Genomic DNA, 22,130 nt, shown 5'->3' on the forward strand with positions numbered 1-22,130 from the left:
TGCAGCTGATGATGATGCTGCTGATGTTGATGCTGCTGATGTTGATGCTGCAGCTGATGTTGATGCAGCTGATGATGATGCTGCTGATGTTGATGCAGCTGATGTTGATGGTGCTGATGTCGATGCTGCTGATGTCGATGCTGCTGATGTCGATGCTGCTGATGTTGATGCAGCTGATGTTGATGCTGCTGATTTGCTGATGCAGCACTCGTCCTGCTGTGACGGACTGAAATTGCATAACTACATAAAATCCAGAATGAGTTTTGTTATATGATCATTTTCGGGCCGCTTCTCTTCCTGGTTCCTTTCTTAACTTTCAGTCTCTAAAATTCAATTAAGCTCACAGGAGAAGAGGTTGAAGGTGATTCAGAGAGAGAGCTGCAAAGATCAGATTAGTGGGGATGAAGAGGAGAGTACAGAGAGGCTGAGGTGGAGTTTTCAGGCTGTCACAGAGAAGAGATTAGAGTTTGAAGCTCATTTAGATGGACACACACACAGATACTGTGTGAGACTGCTGTCAGCAGCTCATGATTAAAATCACTTCTGCTGCGCCTCATTTTCATGATGCAGTGACATTTAATTCATCCTGGGCTCAACAACGCTCTCCCGTCTCCTCCCTAGAGTCGTTCATCTGAGACCCACAGAAAGAAGGGAGGCTGTGACAGAACATATTACATATTTCATAACACTACATGGGTGTGGACAGTCCGGATATTATTTCTCGTTCTCCTCCTTCACAGTTCTCCTCTTTAATGTCGGGTGTATTTTCATCCACATATATATAAAACATGTTCAGAGACTAGAAAACGTGGAAGAAGGTGCGTTTCTGTCAAAGAGAGTTGGTTGATGGAGCTCACGGGTGGAGTAGATCCACCAAACGATTGCAGAAGACGACGACACATGAACATGATGAAAGAGTTTCTTCTTAATTGGATGTTGACAGTAACATGAAGGTGGAGTCGTGACAAACCCAGTGATTTAGCTCGGCCTGTTCTCTGGGATCTGTCGGACTCTGTCTCTTACTCGATTATTAAAAGCTCTTTAAGGTGCTCGACTCATGGAATCCACCCTCCAAACATCAAAGCTGTGTTAACGTATGATGTTGACCAGTTTAATGGATTTCTGATGTTGTTTTCATGCATCTTTCTTTCATCAGACAGAGAAAAGTCACCGTAGCTCATTCGTTTCCTGTTTTCTTATTTTCCGTCTCCGCTGCCGAACTCCCCTCTTTCTCTTCTCCTCTCGCTGATCACTCCTCTCCTCCTCCCTCGTTCCCCCTCGGATGCCACTCTCAATTATCTCCTAGTGAAAGATGAGGATCAGGAGAGGACGGAGTACAAACACCTGGGAGAGTGAGTCAGCGTTCACCTGGGGAGACAGGGGGGAGGAGTTCAGTTCCCTCCTGTGGGTCACTCAATAACAAATCAGTCTCAAGCTGATTTAAATGCATCATGACATGTTTTGTAGATTAACTTCTTCCACATGAAACTCAGGAATCTGTTCCTTTATGCAGCTGCTTACGTGCTCAGGTCCATTGTTCGTTGTCTGGTGGAACAGATTAGACTCCTGTGGCTTCTCTAACACAGACTGAATGACTGATCACACCCGATCCAGGTTATCAGCTGTGGGTGGTGCAGGGATAGTTGATAGAAGGGTCTCAGTTTTTATTCTATACAAAATGACAAACTGACATTTGTTAAAGCACCAGAGAGATGTTCAGTGTGAAGGATCAGTCAGTACAGGCACGTATGAGTCCTGGACATTATGGGGGTGACGTGGATGATATCTAAAGAAAAACATCCAGTCATTGACTGACTCTAGAGGCAGGAAGCTCGTTACTCACACACGAGGATGTTGGGATTGTTAATGGAGAGTTCTGATGAAGTGGAAAGACAGACTAGTGAGTAACTAACATTAGTCCACAGAGGAGCGATGCAGACTGTGACAGATCTGTGTTACTGATCTTTGAAGCATCATTCGTACAATTCATTGTGTGTCTGAGAGCAGACGTGATGGGAGACAAGTTGAATTCTGTTGAGTGGTCTTCTCATTCAAATGACACCTTCAAGTTCCAGAAAGTAAAAGTTGATGAATTTTGAAACCTGTGGGACTGAATGAGGCGGTGTGGTTCTGTTCTGAGACATGAAGCAGCGTCTCTTGATAGAATATCTCTGAGGAGTTCCTTGAAGAAACAATTCACAGAACCTTTGAGGTTGAGTCTTGTTTGTAATTTACAAAACCTCTAACTGCTCCCTCAACTTTAATTTTCCTAAAGAATGGATGTGATTTCTTTGTGCTGCAGCTGGGACATGAACCACAAAGACATTCCTACATTTCATCAGCTACAAAAGGCTGTTGTACTTTCATTTGGGAGAAACAAGCTGCACAGTGTGAACACAGTGAAAAATACTGTATTTGACTCATAGAGAGAAAAGAAGGAACAAGAAAGATAACAAGGAGAAAGTGAAGCGAACGAGGGAGGAGAGGAATGCAAGTGAAGGAATGTGAGAGAAATGCTACAGAGGACGGGGAGGTGAAAAGAGAGAAGGGCAGGTTGATGGAAGCCGACTAATCTACAGGATTAGTGTCTGGAAATGACTGAGACGGGCCGAGGGGGGATTTTTAGTATAGTTACGTTGCTGAAGAATATCAGTTAGAGTATCACTAAGCTCCTTGAGTCACAGGGAAATGCCAGCAGCATGTTGATAGTAGCATGAGATCAGATCTGATGTAAAAAGGTTTCAAGTTGAAGTGAGATCCTTCCCACGTCGTCCACTTAGCTCCTGGTTCCTGACACTTGTCCGTCATCACTTTTCTGAGCTGTGCACTCGTACTTACAGCGTGTTAACGGAACGGAAGAAACTTTCTCCTGGTAAATCCTTCAAAGTCAAATTTAAAAAGCTGGGACCTGGGTACCAGGGTCAAGGGGGTCACGACCCTTTGAAAGTGAAGACAGTCTCATTACATATCTCATTAGAACTGTTGGTTAAAACCATTTGTAGAAAAGCTTTTTAGGATCAGCTCACAGTGAAGCACAGCAGAGTTCCTGGGTTGTGTAACTCCAGAGGTGGGGGCATGTTCACTTTATATGAGAACGCTGCTTCGGTTGTTGGGTTTAATTCTCTTACAGTAAACGCTGCACTTGGCTGATCTAAGGCTTTTGTTTGTTTGCCTTTCCAGGCGCTGCCGTACTATTAAACCTTCTGCATCTGAGATTACACACAAATGAGTTTCCCAGTCATAATTTGGTCTTGGATGTTGACTTCAGTGCTATTTTGAAATCAGACACTTGTAATTACTCTAAGTTCTGTCTGACATTAACACTGTGTAGCTCACGTACTGTCTGTGGTGTGTAGGACAGTATCTAGTTAAACATCATGTCTGTGGACTGTGGAACTATACGCGGGGTCAACAAACCCCTGTGACAACCACAGATCAGTATCCTTAGAGGATGATGACTGATGTAATGAAAGTCACTGGGGAGGTTTTATTAACCCCCACCATGCTGAGCTCCTGACCTGTAGCTGCTGTAAATCACTCGTCTTCTGATTTTCCACGATTGCTGCGTTTTTTAAAAAAACAACAGTGCCCAGATTGTGGCTCAGCCAAGCTCCCGTCTCCTTCGTCAGGTTGTTAACAGAAGCCTTTTGTTTCCGTCTCCGTCAGGTGGAGTAAATGAGCAGTAGTTTGTAGTTCAGCGCTGCCTCTGGCAGAGAAGTGGACCCACATGTTGGCTTTCTGTTTTGCAGGAAACAAACTTCAGCAGCAGCAGTAACAGTAGCAGCTTCTGGCTCGTCCCGAACTTTCATCGCTCTCGTCTCACATTTTACCAGATGTACTGTTGAACGGTGCTGGACAGCGTGTGACAGACAAAATGGACAACCAGAAAATAGCTGAATGTGATCGATGGCTGTGGCAGTTTCCCAGTGTAACTGTAGAAGTCGAGCTAAGTAGATACACGGGTTTCCAAAAACACCAGAATATTACATCATTGTAAAGCCTGGTTCCCTGTAACATCTGTAAACAGTGAAACAAGCAACTCATTGTCAGACTGCTCAGGCCCGGTCCATATTTTTAGAGTTGGATGAAGGTCCTGCAGCGTACTCAGGCCGCGGTCAAGCCCAATAATTAGTGTTTCAAAACATGTCAGTTAATCATTTTTTGACAAGAGCATGTGTTCTTCACTATTCTCTCATTTGTAAATCGTATCAAACCGTTTAGTCTCAGCAGCTTATGAAACAGAAGTAGAGAAACACAGTGAACCTAAAGCTGAAGCAGATGTGATGTCAAGGATTTACTGTGAAACAGATCTTGTGTTTTAACAGAGATGTTAAAAAGCTGTGAACCCACACAGCTCCTCTACAGCTCATTGGTGATTGTTCCTCATGAGCCTGATGCTGATATCACTGACATATTCTGTTTTCACATATGAACTCCGGACAATGTCCAGAGTCGTACACAACAGGAGTTTGTCTGTGTGAGACGTGTTCTCACTTGGGGGAAATCGTCCGAGTGATTTCAGTGAGGGTTGATCCTGGGGGGAGCGTGAGGGTGATGGGAGGGGGTTACAGCTCGTTTGAGGAAGTTCAGCCGTGTTGGTGATGATGTTTGACCACTGATCAGCTAAACAAGCCGGTTCAAATGATTTATGGTCCTGCTGTTAAGAGTTAAACAGTGGTCAGTAGTGGAAGTTTGTGGTTTAACCGCTCCCCAGTAGAAAATCAATAAAATGGGGGGTTGTTAAAAAAGAGCCGAGTCAGCCTTTTACCAGTCAACGTATCCGATCATTTTTGTTCAGCTAACTTTGTTTTTAAGAACTAAAGGTGAAGGAAAACTGGTGTGAATCCACATGTGAACGAATAAACCTTCAGTTTCATCATCTGAATGAATGAATATCTGAAATGCTGTTAGAGAAAAGTGTTTCAGGAAAAGCGTGTCGATGTGGGATGATGCATTTTAGTACTCAACTAGTCTACAAGTCTTAAAGATGAAGAGATGTGGGACAAAGCTTTCTATCAGGAGACACATACTCGTCTGTCAGCTTGAAGTGCAGCCAGTAATTAGCAGCCCGAGGCGCACACACACACACACACACACACACTCTCAGCGCTGGTCGTTGGCCTCGTCCTCTGAGTTTCTGAAAACGCTGACGTGTTTGACACATTAAATGAATGTCGATAATTAAAACGACGTGTTGTTTGGATGAAGCTGGTTGTGTCACAGGCTCTTTCAGGTGTTGGCGGGAGAGTGGAGGCTAAAGCTAAACAGCACATACACACACAGAAGCTCGTAAAACAGCAGGACATCCCAGAAGCCTTCGTCCAACCTGATCTCACCTCTTACAAAACAGCCTCACACACACACACACACACACACACACACACTGTTGTATGGCAGTCGGTGTGAGGACACTCATTGACAGCTCATGTTAATCTCTGTTTCTGTTTTTAATTTATCACGTGTGCTAACTTACCCTAACCCTAACCATCACTACTAACTGCTTCACCGTAAATCTCATCTGTGCTCCGCGGTTCTTTGGTTGTAGTTTTATAGAAGAACACCAATAACTCACCGGTGAGGTTTTGGACAGACGCACAGAGACGTTGGTGGAGTTACATAAAATACAACAGAGTTGCCTGAATCCCTGTTTCTGGATTTCTGGTTCAGTTTAAGTTTACCTGACAGAGATTTTCACCAAATGTGTAAAATGGTAACCAGAGTTTTCCTGCAGTCATCTCTGCATCGGAGAATCGTGCTGGGTTAAGTATTTACAGGTAGAGGACACGTTACCATCAGCAGTCAGACCTGTCTGACCTTGACGAGCATCGGAGACACGTTATTCCAGCTACAGGAGGTGTTTTCTACGCCCAGTCGCTGCATCACTTTCAGACATACAGTCGATGTTCACATGTTTAACCGTCCGTGTCGTCATCCTTTTTGTGTCCTTCTACTAGATGTCTTTTAGTTAAATGTACGAGCAGCGTCAGGAGCCTCGAGTCTCCTGGTGTCGAGGAGACGGCAGCAGCACATTTGGAGCAAATTTGAAACCTGGTTCCTGTTTGCTAAAGGACTCAAACAGGAAAAGTCTTCAAAGACACTAAATGGCTCATTATGGAGCTTCTCTCATCACAGGGAGGGAAACACACACACACACATGTCCTCGTTCTCACAGGAGTGAGTTACCCAGAGAGCCTGTTCTGCATTATGTCCATTAGGTGGACCTCAGGGACTCATCGTCCCACTGTTTGTCTCCCACATATGTTTCAGTGTTTTTCTCTGCTTGACGTCTCCTCTCCTCTACGTCAGTATTTAGGAGATGCTCACATCATGTTTCCTCGTCTCCCACCTCCTTCTTTCTGTTCCTTATCTTTTAATCTTGTCTCCTGTTTTGTTATTATCTCTACTCGTCTCATATTTCCTTTCCTTTCCTTTTACTTTTGGACTATTTCCTCTCCACCTGTTAGCAGACTAACAGACTTTCTGTGTCTCTATTAGATGTGAGTTCAGCCCCTTTGCCTCTAATCAGAATATAAAACTTCACAGCTGCTTGTTCTCTCTCTAATGAAATGGACGCTCTGCAGCAGGACTAATGAAGAGAGACATTAACACAGACTGGGGGAGAGAGAGGGGTTATAAAGAGTTTTCTGTTGCTTTGTTGATTCCGAGTTGACAGGAGGAATCGTTAAAACTGTCTCCGTGTACAGACTGCAGGATTACTGTTGGCACTCACACACATTTACATTTAGATGGCTGGTTGGCTTTGGCAGCACGAGGGCGGCAGTTTGTCACAGAGTCGATGGAAGACGTTCCCACCGTTAAGGAATTAATTAGAGATGTTAATATTTTATGGCCCTGACAGAATTGTCATTAGTGTTTCCTCTGTGGACTGACATAAATTCGGGCTTGTGTGTGTTAATTGGATTGCAGCAGAAATCAAGGCCAAGTCAAATTGAATTAAATTGAATTTATTTACAGAATGTGAGTCAAAGCCTCAAATTATCAGCAGATGTTGCTGAAGTAATCAAAATGAAGACTGGAGAAATCGTTGATGGACTTACTGGATTTATACTCGGAGGTTTTTGTTAGCAGTGTGTGGTTCTGCACAAAACTGGTCTTAACATGCAAAGGACGACAAGACCAGTGGTTCCAGGCTTCAGATACAGTGATATTGTCCTCTTTACTTTATCTGTTCTGTCTCAAACATAGACTGTTGTTATCCTCTGACGTGACCTGGTGAACCAGGTCTAGGTCCCAGTTTCTGTCCGAATGATTTGCTGTTGTAAATATGTGATCACTGGGTGGTTTATGATGCAATTCTTCAAATAAATGAAACACTACATTTATTAAAACTGAGTCATAAGGTGGTGGCTAGTGAACATACAAAATACACGATTGTCACGCCACAAAACCGAGTTTGACTCTAAACCAACAGAAACACTTTGGTGAAGTCTAAACACAACCATAAAATAATTCAGTAACACTTGATGTTATACTGTGAAACAAAAGAAGAAAAACACTGTCTGGTAACCATTTTTGTTTTTTATTAATATCAGAATCTAAATTCATTCTATTCACATTTTTAACCTGACCTGTAATCCAGTTGGAATTACATCCCTTAATAAAACATTTGGGGTGGCAGTTTTAGCAAAACTAGGAGACAGGATTGACCTTTGGCAGCTACCAGGATCAGCACTGTGTACACCTGAAGTGTGTTTTTGATGCACACACTATTCAAAACCAGGTATTTCTGGATAAATCTATCCTATCTATCTCTATATCTCTTTACTCTTAGAGCTGGGGTTACAATATGTAACCAAAATTGTGCATGTTCTTGTATTTTTATTTTTTTCAGAAAAATTTGTATTTATTATTCCCCTAGAGGGGAAATTGCATTGTGGGGCTGCCCCTTTGAGGCGCCAAGTGTTCAGGGACACTTTGACATGTGGCTTGGATCGGAAACCCTGGGGTTCGTAGATGACTGCCTCTACCAGCTGACACACAGTGGACCCCATTCTGTACATTTTTTAAAGAAGGTGCTTCCACTGTGAGCGTGAACACATCCCCCTGGTACAGACAAAGCGTAGGTCTCTGCACTGCTCACTGCTGGTGTCCACATGTTGTAGTAAATTATATGAATCAACAACTTAGTAAAGTACTTGGGCAGCAGTGATGTTCATACTCGAGCTTTGCATTTTACCGGTGATGTGATCACATCCTTCATTTGTAAGATGACTTTTATTGCTGCTGACTGCTTGGTGCTCCTGACAACATATCAGCCGCTTTGATCCTTTCATCTGTTGCACGGTCTTTCCCGCCATGAAGTCACACTGCTCTTCTAATCTGTGCTGAACAGATTATTGTGAAACCAGTCTCTCCTGTTATTTCTGTTATTTCCCACATGTGGTTATCAGTCATATTTGCATCATTGGACTTCCTCTCTGCTGGGATTTTTTCCCTGATTGGTCAAGAAACAAGCCTCCACACCTGTCTGTTGTGTTTGTCTATGAGGTGTTATCAGCTGCACAGAGGAACGTTATCAGTTAGACTTTGATTATCTCCACTGTGAAATGGAGACGCTACAGAGCAAACCCTTTAGAGCTGTGTGTGATGTGCAGTCATCGGTTTTCCAGTTTAAGGTCATGTAATCAGGAAGAAACAATCCACAAGTTACTATTCATGTAAAAATTCTCCATTGTATGTTGAAGTAGTGAGGAATCAACAGCTTCATGTTCTGTAGCTAAAGACAAAAACTCTGCAGTGTGACCATAAAATGTTGAGTAGTCATCTTTCTATAATCAATTCAATTCAATTTTATACCTACAGGAAAGTACAGAGAGGAGGAAGCACAAAGTTAATGACAGTCAATAGAGGTCCCCCAGCAGACTAACCTATAGCAGCAGAACTAAGAGATGGTTCAGAGTCACCTGATCCATCTCTAACTATAAGCTTTATAAAAAAGGAAAGTTTTAAGTCTAGTCTTAAATGTAGAGAGGGTGTCTGCCTCCAGAACCTGAACTGGGAGCTGGTTCCACAGGAGAGGGGCTTGGTAGCTAAAGGCTCTGCCTCCCATTCTACATTTGGAAACTCTAGGAACCACAAGTAAACCTGCAGTCTGAGAACGTAGAGTTCTGCTGGGGAGATATGGAACTATGAGGTCTTTAAGATAAGATGGAGCCTGATTATTAAGAGATTTATAAGTGAGGAGAAGAATTTTAAATTCAATTCTGGATTTAACAGGGAGCCAATGGAGAGAAGCTAACGTAGGAGAAATATGATCTCTCTTACTAAGTCCAGTCAGAACTCTGGCTGCAGCATTTTGGATTAACTGGAGGCTCTTTAATGAGTTATTGGGACATCCTATTAATAAGGAATTACAATAGTCCAGTCTGGAAGTAACAAATGCATGGACTAGTTTTTCAGCATCACTTTGGGACAGGATGCTCCTAATTTTAACTTTAATGTTTCTCAGGTGAAAAAAGGCAGTTCTAGAGATTTCTTTGATGTATGAAGTGAAGGAGATATCCTTCAAAGATCAAAGATAACTCTGAGCTTCCTCACAGTGTTACCCGAGGCCAATATTATGTCGTCTAAAGTAAGAATGTAATAAGACATAGTGTCTCTGAGGTTTTTCAGGACCAAACTAAATATATGACTTTATTTGGTTATTTGATTCCTAAAAATCATGCATCAGTTTGTGTCTTCCGCACTAATCCATTTTCATTCTTTTTACTTTTACTCTTTACTGTTTGTGTAATATTAGATAACTTTACTTCCTCATTCTTTAAACAGACACTGAACTGGACGCTGTCGTTGGGCAGGTTTTAATTCACTGTGTCAGTGTTTAATAGAGCTTGAATTGTGCACAGAACATAAGGTTTAAGACATATTCCTTGCACTGGGCTGATGTAGTGAAGCAGTGTATTTCTGTGGCTAATGGAGGACAGGTTAGGGATAGCTGCATGAAGATGGGGGCTGTGGCAGTGCTGCCACTCTGTACTGTAGTAATGCAAGACAGATGCAGGTTGCAGGAGACAGACGCCGGTTTTCTGGGTCTACAGTGGTTCCCTGTGTACATGAACAACAGTGCTTCCTCCACAGCAGGAGACTTTAGAAATAAGACACATTTAGTTTTCTACAGAGAGTCTGTGAAGTTAAAGACGTCAGGATGCAAACAGTGCTCATCTGGTTTAAGCAGGTGTCCAGAGAGCTGTTGATTTAAGACAGGTTGACTTTGTTCTTTAACACAGATTTGTAGTCTTGGTTTAATGCAGGTTTTCTGTCTTTTGAGGATTTCCCTGGTAAGAACATTCTCAACAGCTCATCTGGGTGGAGTCAATAATAAATTAAGTTAAAAGGGTTTCCAAATACCAGTTGGTACCAAGTTGTCCAGTGTATGGCTGGATGGTGGCACTCGTGAAACAGTTTCACTCACGTTGTTCAGTCCAAACAACAAACACTACAGCTCCTGTTCTTGCTGTTGCTTTAGCACGTTTGGAACGTATCCATCACCATAACATGAACAGAAGTGGGACAAGCATGTAGTGTGAGGACGTGTTCATGCAAGAGCAGTGGAAAGCATAAATTAACCTTAACCCAAACCCCAGTCTCTGACTGATGAGACAGTGGTCAAGTTGCAGTGTGAGTATTTGAGGTGCTAGTTTTTAAAAAATTGAATTGAATAATGATTCTTTGCTCTGTTGCTGTATGACAATGTTAAGAGTGATGCTGAACTGGATCTTACAATGTGCTTGTCTGTTTCCTATTGCTGATCCAGTGGGTCACAGCTTCCAGAGGCCGAATGCAGAAGAATGGATAAAGAGAAACCTGAGGTTGTGCTGCCCAGAAACTTGAGAGGCAGCTTTTAGGCTTTTGGGGGGGCATTGACTTTGTGGCTTCCTTACACACATACACAGAAACACAGCTACTTCCCCTATCGACTGAATGAAATCAGTGGAGCAGGAGAGGTGGAGTGGTTCGGCCAAGAGAAGCCTACACTCCCCTAGAGGAACTCTGGTGTGTATTTAACAGTGCTGGGAAAGAAGGAGAGAGTGAGCTCAGTAAGAATCATGTGACTGCTTCAACATTTTCCGTTAATGGGAAAAAAGAGTTTGGTGCTTTTTTGATGTTGCATCCAAATGTTCCTGAAATTTTATGCTGAACAACTTTAATGGCAGCAGACACAGTGTGGGCTGAGTCTTTCTGACTGCACGCTCTCAAATGGAGTGCAAATGGGCTCGTGTGGGGATTGGAAATGTGTGCAGTATGTATGCCTCGAATGTGTGTGCATACATATGTGGTTTGTGCTTTGCTCACAGCCAAAGAATCTATCGAAGTTAAGTGACGACAAAAGGTTTAAGAGCGCAAGATGGACAAATTGACAAGCAGTCAACTAGTAATCTTCAACAGGACACGCACGTGGGAAAAGGATCAGGTCTTAATTAAAGTTAACGGTACCCTATTAAGCAAAACCACCTTGGAATCATTTTAGTACAGTTACAGGGGTCGGAAGACCAGCAACAGGGTCTTAATGTCAAGACAAGGATGAATGTGGAGCCAGCGTTCTTGAATAATGGGGGATTTAAACCCATAAAGAAAAAAAACGTTCACACACGTCCTGGTGCTTCTGACGTTCCCAGTGCGTTGGCTGTGGTTTTGGCTGTGGCGAAGGCTGAGCCCGAAATCAACAAGGCCATTGTTACCCCGAGCGAAAGAGGCGAACTATTCTTTCCATTTTCCATTTTGTGAGAGGCCGCTCATCGTTCTAGTTGTTGTTCTAATAAAGGCAAACATGTTTTATGTTTCAAATGAATGAATCCATCTCAGTCAGTGGTATTCGGGTAAATCAAACCTAAATGTGCTTTTCTGTTGATTTATGGAGAACAATTTATTGTGGTCTTTATAGTTGTTGACACAAACACAGCATCACACTTAATGTTCCTGTTCAATATGATGCAGCTGTAACATCACAATCAAATGAAGTACGTTTTAAAGTACATGTTCTTAATCCTACTTCAGTCACAGGATCTGACTGCCTTTCTGAGACAAATGTGACTTTTTCTTAATCTAACGTGTAAAATTTTCCTGCATGTGCATGGTTGGTACTTTGTTATACCTAAAACTTCTACATTGACCTGGTGGAAGTGAACATTCTCAGTCCACTTCTGTCTTAACCAGCCCGTTAACTCATCATTCTCCTGGTTGCTGAAGCTTTAGAGAACTGCACAACTTGTCTTGTCCTGTATCCTGATTGTTTACTTTTGATTTTTGGAATATGATCTTTTACTGATGAAGGTCCTAATCTGCTCTTCTTGTCTTTTCTGATGATGTAACAGTGGCTTGGTCTTCTACAGTCGTAAAAGCTCTGTCTCTGTTCATTCTTTTGTATCTTTTAACTCTCTGAGCTGGAATTACTGACATTTACAACCAACTCAACTGCGTTTGTCCCTGAAATCTACTGTACCTACTTGCCTTCTGATTGCAAGTGGTAGCGGGTGTTTACCTCCTCCTATCTAATCACTTTTATGGCCTCTACTCCTTTGTCCTGGTCCCTCTCATTTCAAAAGTTATCATCCCATTAAATGGTCATTGTCAGTTGGTATCATGCCCATACCAGTGAACCTACCAGTAGGCCAGAAGGTGCATTTCATGGATATGAGTTATGATTAGCAGCTGTAGTAATCGTGTTAAGTGCAACAGTCACATTTTAAGAGTAATAAAGTCTGCAGAGAGAGGGAGTCAACAAAACCTGAACACCACAACCTTTTCGCAAACCTAACCATGTTGGTTTGTGAGCTGACGGTGGTGGAGTAGATTCTGCTAAATCACAATCATGGCCCCAATGACAAACTGATAACAATTCTTTATTGGGATGATAACATTCAAAGTGGGAGCCCCTGTGTCCTGGTCATCCAGCGTCTTGTCTTCTGAGTGATATGACCTTACGTTAACAGCTTCAGTGGAGGTTGTACCTTTCTGAAAATTCATGAATATATCATCCTGCCATGACATCTAGTGCTGGGCTGCACCTCCACCAACTGTAACCAGCTGCTGACGGATGCCCAGGGGGAAATCACGTCGCCCTGCTACCCCCAGAAATACCCCAATTCGCAGACCTGTACGTGGACCACGCAGGCCCCCGCTGGCTTCATCATCCAGCTCACCTTCCTGGACTTTGACCTGGAGGAGGCACCGGGCTGCATCTATGACCAAGTCGTGGTGAATACAGGCAACGCAAACGTTACGTTCTGTGGTCTGACGGCGAACGGCCTGACACTGAACTCGACGGGGAATGTGATGGACCTGTTCTTTAAATCTGACTTCAGCGTGCAGAAGAAGGGGTTCAGTGTTAGCTTCCGACATGGTAGGTCCAGGCTGAGACCTGCTCTACAGGTCCTGACACGATTCCCTCGTGTCAGGAATCGAATCAGTTAAAGTTCTCAGATCTCAGCTTAGAAGAAAAGTAAACCAATATGTATTTTCAGTTCATCTGATGCAGTTTTAAAATGTTCCAGCAGATCGATGGGACGTGGTGAACGTGCAGAGCAGAATAGAAGTATACGGAGAATATAGGTGTCTGTCAAACTGTGTTCCTGAGATTTCATCATCACTGCCCAAATGTTTTAGTAGCAACACAACAAAGACTCCAAACGTGGCAACCTTTTCGATTTCATTTATAAAATGACTTCAGAGTGATACAGCTGGTGTGTCTGTTGGCTGCTTGTATTGTCATGTGTCAGTGAATCTAACTTCAGTCAGAAAGTGTGTTTTACCTCGTTAGCTTTTGTATTTTCTGCTGCAAAAAAAACCAAATCGCATCATGGACACAGAGTGGATCGACATTTAAAAAGAAGACTTAGCTGCTCTGACATTAATGTTTGGTCTGGTGCATCTGTGTGTTCGTGTCTTTATGCATGTCTGCATATTTGTGTGAATGGTGTTTTTCCATTGCATAGTGGCTGCTGGTATTTTGTGCACGAGCAGCAGCTCCGGCCAGAGTTTTTCTGATTTATGACAAAAAGACACAAACTCACTGATTTGTTACAACCAGTGTTGAGAAATGCAGAGTAATATAAAAACCTCGGTCGTGTCACTGTGTTGACTTTTCAACTCCAGCGTTGACTGTGATGATTAATATGAAGCAAAACAGAGACTGATTTATTTAAATTCAGTTCTTATCATCTGGGTCACTAAAATGCAGATCAGGTGCAGCCAGGTGTTGTGAAAAAACTTTGTGTTAAGATGTGTTAACTTTCCTTTTTGTTCATTTTCACTTCTCTCCTTCCTTTCACTTTATGTTTTGCATTACTTCCTACCTTTTATTATTCCTAATTTTATTTCTTGCTCACCTTCTTGCCTGCTCCCTTTCTTCTACCACCCCTCCTCCTCTATTCTCTTCTTCCACTGCTCCTTTCTAGTTGCCGTGGCCCTGAGGAACCAGAAGGTCAGCATAACCGGAGGTAACGGCAGAATCACACAGCTCGCTGACACCGTTTCCATACCAACACTTAATCAACTGACGATATGCTTTGAGGTGCAGCGCATCACCCAGAAACAGGTATTTCACACACTCGACACCAGTGGCAGATGAAGCAGGTGTGTGTGCTGAGCACTGTCAGGGTTAAAGTTTATACATTGATGTATCTGTACCTGCTGGTAAAGTTTGAAGAACTGTTGTTGAATTTGTGTTTCATGATGCTTTTTGTGCATTTTATGAAACAAATGGTTTCAGTAGTAGTTCTCTTGTGTAAGCTCAGTGATTCACCCAGTGTCCATCAGCACTAGATCCAGTTGTGCTGTTAATTCAGAGTCTGATCCAGGATTCTGATGATACGCCACCCTAGTATGTCTGTCAGAGGTGGGAGAGGTGCGGTCTTGTTTCTAGGGGGTTCTAGCAGATGTTCTAGGATGTTACATAATAATTTACAAAACCAATCTGAAGGAGTTTTCTGTGTTCCTGTGCAGAAAGAGTGGCTCTTCACCTACACTGACAGTAGCAGCAACACAGCGCTGAGTTTGGGCACCGATGGAAGCGGCATGACGTTGACTGTTGATGGAGTGAACTGCGTCATCAGCTCTCTTCTCTCACCTGCTGCCTTCACGTCCCAGATGAAGCTTTTCTGTATAGTTTGGGACTCAACAAATGGAAGGGTGGCAGTTTACGCCAATGGAGTGCAATGGTTCAACATCTGCTCGACCTCTAAGGGCCACTCAGTGCCGGGAGGTGGACAGTTCCGGTTAGGAGGTAAGCTGAGCTTTGGAAGGTTCCGATAAACAGTTCTGATAAGTCTGATATATCATTTGTTTGTAGTTCTACCATATTTACACTGAAACGTAGTTGTGTCTTGTAGGAGAACATTCCCTCATTAGTTTAAATAACGATGTGGACGTGTTCCCACCAGAGAAGAACCAGCCACTCTCAATAAGAAGCCTTCCCAGGCCAAAGTCTCCCTCTTAACCACAGCACGACTGACTACAAGGCCTGAGTTCAAACTAGCTGAAGGTTAAAAATAACTCCTCTATAAGTGGTGGCTGTCAACATCTACACAGATCATATAAAGGCAGTTTTCAGAATTACATAACTTACTGGAGACTTTTGATAGTCTTGACGGCTTCAAACCATAAGTAGGGCAGGAAACTGTCACCTTAACCTTCACATTCGTCCATAAATTAATTATATCATTATATAAGATGCACTTACACACCACACTCGCTCCTTATCCTCCCTCCTTCCTCTGATCTTCTCAACTTCGCTGTCACTGGACAAAACTTTGCACAAAAACTAATTGTACCACATCAAACCTGTTCTCTGCAGTCGCCACCATTTAGTTTCAGAACGGATTACACAGTTTAACTTACTGTCTGTTGATCCTTAAACTGTCGGACCTTCTTATTCACTATGTATTCTTGGATCTGGTTCAGGATCACAGAACTTTGACGGTTACATTTATAACCTCCGACTTTGGGATTTTGCCATGGCAGTGGATCAACTTTACGCACTAACATGTGACATGGTGGGAAACGTCATCGACTGGGACAACAGCTACTGGACCATCCCGCCCACAGTGGCCCAAACCGACACCACGCTCACCTGCCGTGAGTACATAGCTTTAATTACTGAGGTGTAGGTAGAAAACAACAGGTTTGAGATCCACAGATAGAATAGAGAAGTCAGAAAGTTATAAAATATGATATGAATAAGATAATATATGCAAACAGGGTTAGGGTTCGGAAAATTGCAACAAATCAATTTTAGGTGGCACTGGTAAATGAATTGATTACAACAGCTGGTCTGGCTGCTGACAAGATTTCAGATCCCTGTGGAAGTGGTACTAAAAATACATTTAGAAGAACACTCCCACAAAGTACCACAGACACACTTAAAGGTTTTTTTATTCAGTTCTCTTCTATTCAAACTTGTGTCCACAGTTGGAAAATTTACTATAGCTTTTCTTACTTTACATGAAACTATATCTGCTGTGACCCGTTATAGTCCCAGGTATGGGACCAAGTATGGGACCAGGTATGGGACCAGGTAAGGGACTATTTATTATAGTCCCAGGTATGGGACCAGGTATGGGACTCTAATAAATAAGAATCTGCAAAACGTCCCAATCAAGCAGAAATTGTTGAATTACTGTGACTGGTTAGAAAAGAGGGCGTCAATCACAAACGTTCACTTCCTGTTCATATGTCTCCAACACGCTGCCTCTAGGTCCTGTACATCTGAATTCACAAGGTGACTTAAGGAAATGAAAAATCAGCCCTTTATTAATGAGGGATTGGTTCAATTCCTGGACCTTCACACAACCTTCATTTTATGCTTGTCTGGCTGATTGCCTCAGCGTCTGACCCTCTATGTTCACCTCATTATTACCTAATGTCTAAATGACTGATTGCTCATGTTACGATTCATTAAGTGTGTTTTGGATATTTTGATCTCGTGCTGCCAGAGCTCAGCTGTGTTCTGTCATTACCTGTAATGCACCACACCCCCGTTCTGCAGCCCTTATTAACTGATATGTTCAGTGACTTATTATCTCTGATGCTAACTGATGCTTTCTTTTAACTGATGTCCACTCATCTGTCTTTCTCTTCACAGTCTGCTTCCCTAATTGCATTCACTTAACTCCTGCTGCGCCAACTAGTGGTGAGTGCTGCTAACATGCTGCTAATTGAAGTGTGTGCTTGGATTTGTAATTTAACTCTATGATACTATGATGCTATAACGCTATGATGCATGGAGGTTAAGGTTCAATAACCACTCATAAATATTAAAATCTGAAATGTTAAAATATAGTATAACTCAGACAGTCGTAAGATTGTTTTATATGTGTTTTAGTTTTTTAATAAAGCCTGTACAAAGCTTTTAGGTAGTTTAATACTCTGTCTGTGACCTGGTGGTTTCTTGGTCCTCAGCTCTCAGGTTCTGATAAGGTTCTCAGGTTATCATGGTTTGATGAGTGAGCATTCAGCAGACTCTGCTCGTTGCCACTGATCATCTGCAGTGTCAGTCACAGTGTCATCTACATTCGGATGTGGATGATTTTCACACCAACAAGAAACTGTCAGTCAGAAAGATTTCCTGTCAGAGTGCTGAGGCCGTTATTGAGCCTGTTATGCAACGATGTGGCTCCAAAGTTATTGCAGACGAGCTTGTGACCAGATACAAACATGACAGCTTTACAGTTTTAATAGAAGTGAAGTCTGATAAGTTGGAATCCAGCACCGAGTCCGTCTGCTGAATCTTTATGATCTGGATGTCAAGTCTATTTACAGTTGAATTTGAGACTTAACACGTACTGAGCAATACAATGCATTAGATAAACTCACTGAAAAAACATTATTACGAAATCATCATTAGTTGTAGCCCTTAATAAACTGTAATATAGAAAACAGCGATATAAATCTGGTTTTCAGGTTTGCACAGCTGCATTAATTTAATGATCCCTGCAGGAGAACTGGTTTATTGCAACATCAGGAAAGAGGAACAGAGCATTAATTTGGAAACACAAAGACAGTCTGCTGTTCGGAAATTGTCCCAGGTTTTTGTGTCCGAGCAGAAGTTCAAATACAGGTCACAGGGTGTCATTTTACATTTGGATAAATACATCTGATCGTTGTGCCGTGTGAACACCAACGAAGGTGCACAGAGATTTCCAGCCTCGAAGAAGCAGCAGTGATGTGAGGAAACAAACACTTTGGGGATAGTCTGAGTGAAATGTTGTGTTTCAGTCTGGGGGCCGTCTTCACATGGAGCTCCATGAAGGATTAGACTCGATAGGTAAGGGCACATTTGAAGACAGCAGTGTTTTGACAGGCACTTTTACAGCCTGAGGCCTCACAAACTTTGACATTTTCCATTCGTCAATAATGGACGTTTTATAGCTGCTGTGGGCTGAAAGACTGACTTGTTTTTCTCTCTTATGGCTTTGAGGTTTATTTCTTCACTGTGCTGGAGAAAGTACAGTTACAGTATGTTCCTGTGTGGATCTCATCCAAAGTCCTGGAGACACATTTTTAAAAAGGCTTTAATCTTTAAATTCAGTCTGTGCTGAGCTGTGAGCAAGACAAGAATGGAAAAGTAAACATTCAATGTCTTCCAGGTTTTTAATGACTAAACCTGGAAGAACGGGAGGAAAATGCTTTAAATGCATTTAACATTCCCTCAAGTTGTTCTAGTGGCCATAATCCAGGGTTTAGCAGAAGACAGGAGGGGAGGGCAGAGGTCAGGACCTAGACATCCTGTGAGGGATTCTTGAAGCTTTGTTTAAGGGCTGGGGAAAGACTGAGGGGATGTTCACAAGCTGAGAAAGTGAGATGTGTTGACTGTTAATCATAGTTCAGTTCAGTTGAGTTGCTACGAGCTCCTAATGTAGAGACGGAGCAGTTTGAGGTCTAACAGTAAGTGTTCTTTTATCCTCCACCTGTTACCGTGTTCGGTTCACACAGCAGATCCCACCCAGCACTGCCTTTAAGACTAAAGTCGATGCTACAACATTCAGGCGCGTGTACAATAACACAGCCGATCACAACGAGATTAATGAATTTAAATGAAAAATGAAATCCACGTCCATGTTAACAGGATGTGCAGCCCCCCACCCAGCCCCAGCCTACAGTAAAACCTGTGCTCATTTCTATTTTCCACAGAGATGTGCGCTTGATTGTGTTTACCTTCAAAATGTTATTTCCTTTTTACGAGTCTGGACTATTTGAAGCCATTTTTATGTCTCTCTTTGGTCTGTTAATGAGGCCGGGCGAGAGCTGTCGCCGGGCGCCTGCTGAGCTACATGTGTGTTTGTGCGTGTGAGGAAACGAGGTTCTTATGTATATGTTTATTTATATTTCTGCTTCCTGAGGTAAATTGAGCTCTGCATGATCCCTGGTACGTGTGTGTGCTCTGTGTCTTTTATCTCTTAATGATGCCCGAGGGTGAAGTCGGACATGCACACACTTTGTGATATCACCTGTTACTTCCAGGTTTTTACAACTTGGGTCTTATTTCTTATAGTTTTAGCTCTCCCCAGGTTAATATCTCAAAATTCAAATTTTATTTGTCACATACACCGTGACCTTAAAAAATAAAAGACTATTAAAGACTGTTTATGGGAAATTAATATACTAAAGAAGTAGAAGTAGATTTAACTGAGAATAAGAATAAAAGAATAAAGAACAAAATATCTGTACAAGAATAAAAATATCTGTACAGTACAAATGTACAATATAAGAAAAATATGAGAAAAATATAAGAAAATAATAAAACAATATGAGAAAAATAAAATAAAATATAAGAAAATAAAACCTGGGTGTACCTAGGTGAACAATGTAGAAAAATATAGAATCTGGACAAATAGAAATAGAAATGTCCAGGGGGTGTGCAAGTATGCTGTAAAGTGTTCATACTTAAAGTGACTTGTGCATAATAGAATAAATAGTAATATGAAAGGTGTGCAGTGACCACTAGGGTCGATGATTGTCCTAGGTTTGGAGACACCGTGACACAGCTAAAAGGCTGAAGCCAGACTCTTATGCTCAAGCTCAGTTTCACTTCATGACCTAAAAACGCTTGACCGGATTATTCCAAGAGAAATTTGACATTTCCCAAGCAGCCACCAGGTTCTCAGTTTGAAACAATCTGACTGTTAAAGTCACGATAAAGGTTTTTTTGAATGGCTCCCTATAGCCCTACTAGTGGTCAGGAACTCCACAGGGTGCCTTTAAATCATCCATGACCTTGCCAGACCACAGAAAGACCTAAATCTAAATGGAAATCTAAATCCTCATCGATCTTTGCCAGTTTAGAACAAGGTATGTTCCCAGTAAAGTTCAACCTGACACTGTGGGTTTGGAGCAGCAGTTGGAAAAACTTTAATGACCTGAATATTGGTTACAACTCTTCACCAACTGTCATCCATTATTTTCTGCAGCAGAAACTGCTGCAGAATATGACTTTAACTATGAACCCCGGAGGCCAAGTGTAACAGCTTCTCTTGCAGCGAATAATAAACATGTTTTTCTAGTAATGACAGTGAATTATAGCAAACTGCCTGGTGTTGAGTCATTACATTAATTACAGTTCATCAGCTACTGCCACCACAGCTACGCCCTGATAAAGACATACAGGGAAACACACTGGCTGGAAAATAAAAGCTTTGACTTTCGCTGAAAAGGAAATTTATTATTTTATTTTGCATCATTTGCATTTTGAACTCTTGAGCTGACACAACATTACTTTTCTTACTGATTGCTGCTAGTCCCTCTGAAATTCAAATAAGCCTAATGAGCATGGATGATTAGCTATTCTTTGCAGAAATTACAGTAGAAACATGGGCTTGTGTGCTTCTTTTCTTGCAGATTATATACATATTTTTACTGTAATGATGTGGAAATTTAGTCCACTACCTGGTGCACAATGATTAGATTAATTGTAGCTCATTGTTAGTCATACTTGTCTTTATCTGCCTCCACACTGGCCGACACATTCTGCTGGTAAAGGGCTCAGCAGAGCAGCAATGAGCAGCTTTCATTCGCGCTAATCAGCAGAGTTAGAATTGGCAGGAGTTGGAGCGAGAAAGAAAGAGAGCGGAGGATAAAATATAATATGTGGAAACCTACATGAACATTCAGTGAGTGGAAACAGGATATGAGGAGGGTGCAGAAGAGATAAAAAACTGGGAGAGAAGGAAAAGAGAAATAAAACCAGGAGAAGAACAAAGCACAAACCATGAGGGGGACACAAGAAGACCGAGTGACAGAGGTAGATCATGACTGGGCACAATCTTCAGCCCTTCTCACCTCCTTTGAACCACATACCATCCCTGATTATTGAATTCCTGTGTTGCTGACACTGTCTTGAACACATTCCTCCTGTTAGTGTGTTGGGCTTTCACTGCTCCCCCGGCCTGTGAATGAACACTATGTGTGGGCCGGAGCGGGGCTCAGTATTATATTTCAAATGGCCAAAGTACTTGAGGAGCTGTTGATTTTTGCCTGTTGTAAGCTCACAGTTGAATAGACAGTCTGTCCCTGAAATAAAATATCAGGGGTTTGATCCCTGCAAGCTGCCAATCTGCGTCCCACCGGTTCAGAAAGTCTGATTGATGGGAAATCTGCAGGATGTCAAAGGAGTTCTATTTACCCAGCAAACATTCAGCTGTCAGTTTAGTAGGTAAACCTGGCTAAAACCAATGATCAAGTGTTCTCTGATCTTTAACTGATTCATCTTTGTCTTTTAAATCTTCCCTCATCTCTCTTCTCAGGCAGCACACCCGGCGTTACCAGCTGTGACTTCTCCAGACTCGTCTGCCCAGGTAGGAAACACGAACACACTTCATGAACACACATGCACGGTGAACACTGGCTTCACAGCTGTAACTACAACATAGCAAGAGGGCTTGAAATCACAGCACCTTCGCATAGTGACATGCAGCAATACATTATAGGTCATGTTGTCCTCCTCCTTCCCTCTGTGACAAGAATAATCATTATATCTCCATTTGATCTTGTACGATTCATCCTCATCTGTTCTCAGTGTTTGTCAGTACGTTTACTTCTATAGGGTTTCCTAATGAAACTCCAGGTTACAGGTGTTGCCTGAGGCGTCTTTAGGTTCCATCACTGTTGTTAAGGCTGAC

The 22,130-nt window shown here is 42.3% G+C and overlaps 1 protein-coding gene across 1 annotated transcript in view; it reads left to right on the forward strand.

Annotated features, from left to right (window-relative positions):
* The window catches only part of adgrg6 (adhesion G protein-coupled receptor G6), a 60,958-nt gene that overhangs the window by 7,625 nt on the left and 31,203 nt on the right, over nucleotides 1–22,130 (forward strand). The window contains exons 3-8 of the mRNA XM_026341874.1: nucleotides 13,013–13,360; nucleotides 14,415–14,554; nucleotides 14,962–15,241; nucleotides 15,919–16,092; nucleotides 17,099–17,146; nucleotides 21,756–21,806. Coding sequence (XP_026197659.1) covers nucleotides 13,013–13,360; nucleotides 14,415–14,554; nucleotides 14,962–15,241; nucleotides 15,919–16,092; nucleotides 17,099–17,146; nucleotides 21,756–21,806 — 1,041 coding nt within the window. The remainder of the gene's footprint in view (nucleotides 1–13,012; nucleotides 13,361–14,414; nucleotides 14,555–14,961; nucleotides 15,242–15,918; nucleotides 16,093–17,098; nucleotides 17,147–21,755; nucleotides 21,807–22,130) is intronic.

This window comes from Anabas testudineus, chromosome 24 (assembly GCF_900324465.2).
Source record: "Anabas testudineus chromosome 24, fAnaTes1.2, whole genome shotgun sequence".
In the NCBI taxonomy this organism is placed as follows: Eukaryota; Metazoa; Chordata; class Actinopteri; order Anabantiformes; family Anabantidae; genus Anabas; species Anabas testudineus.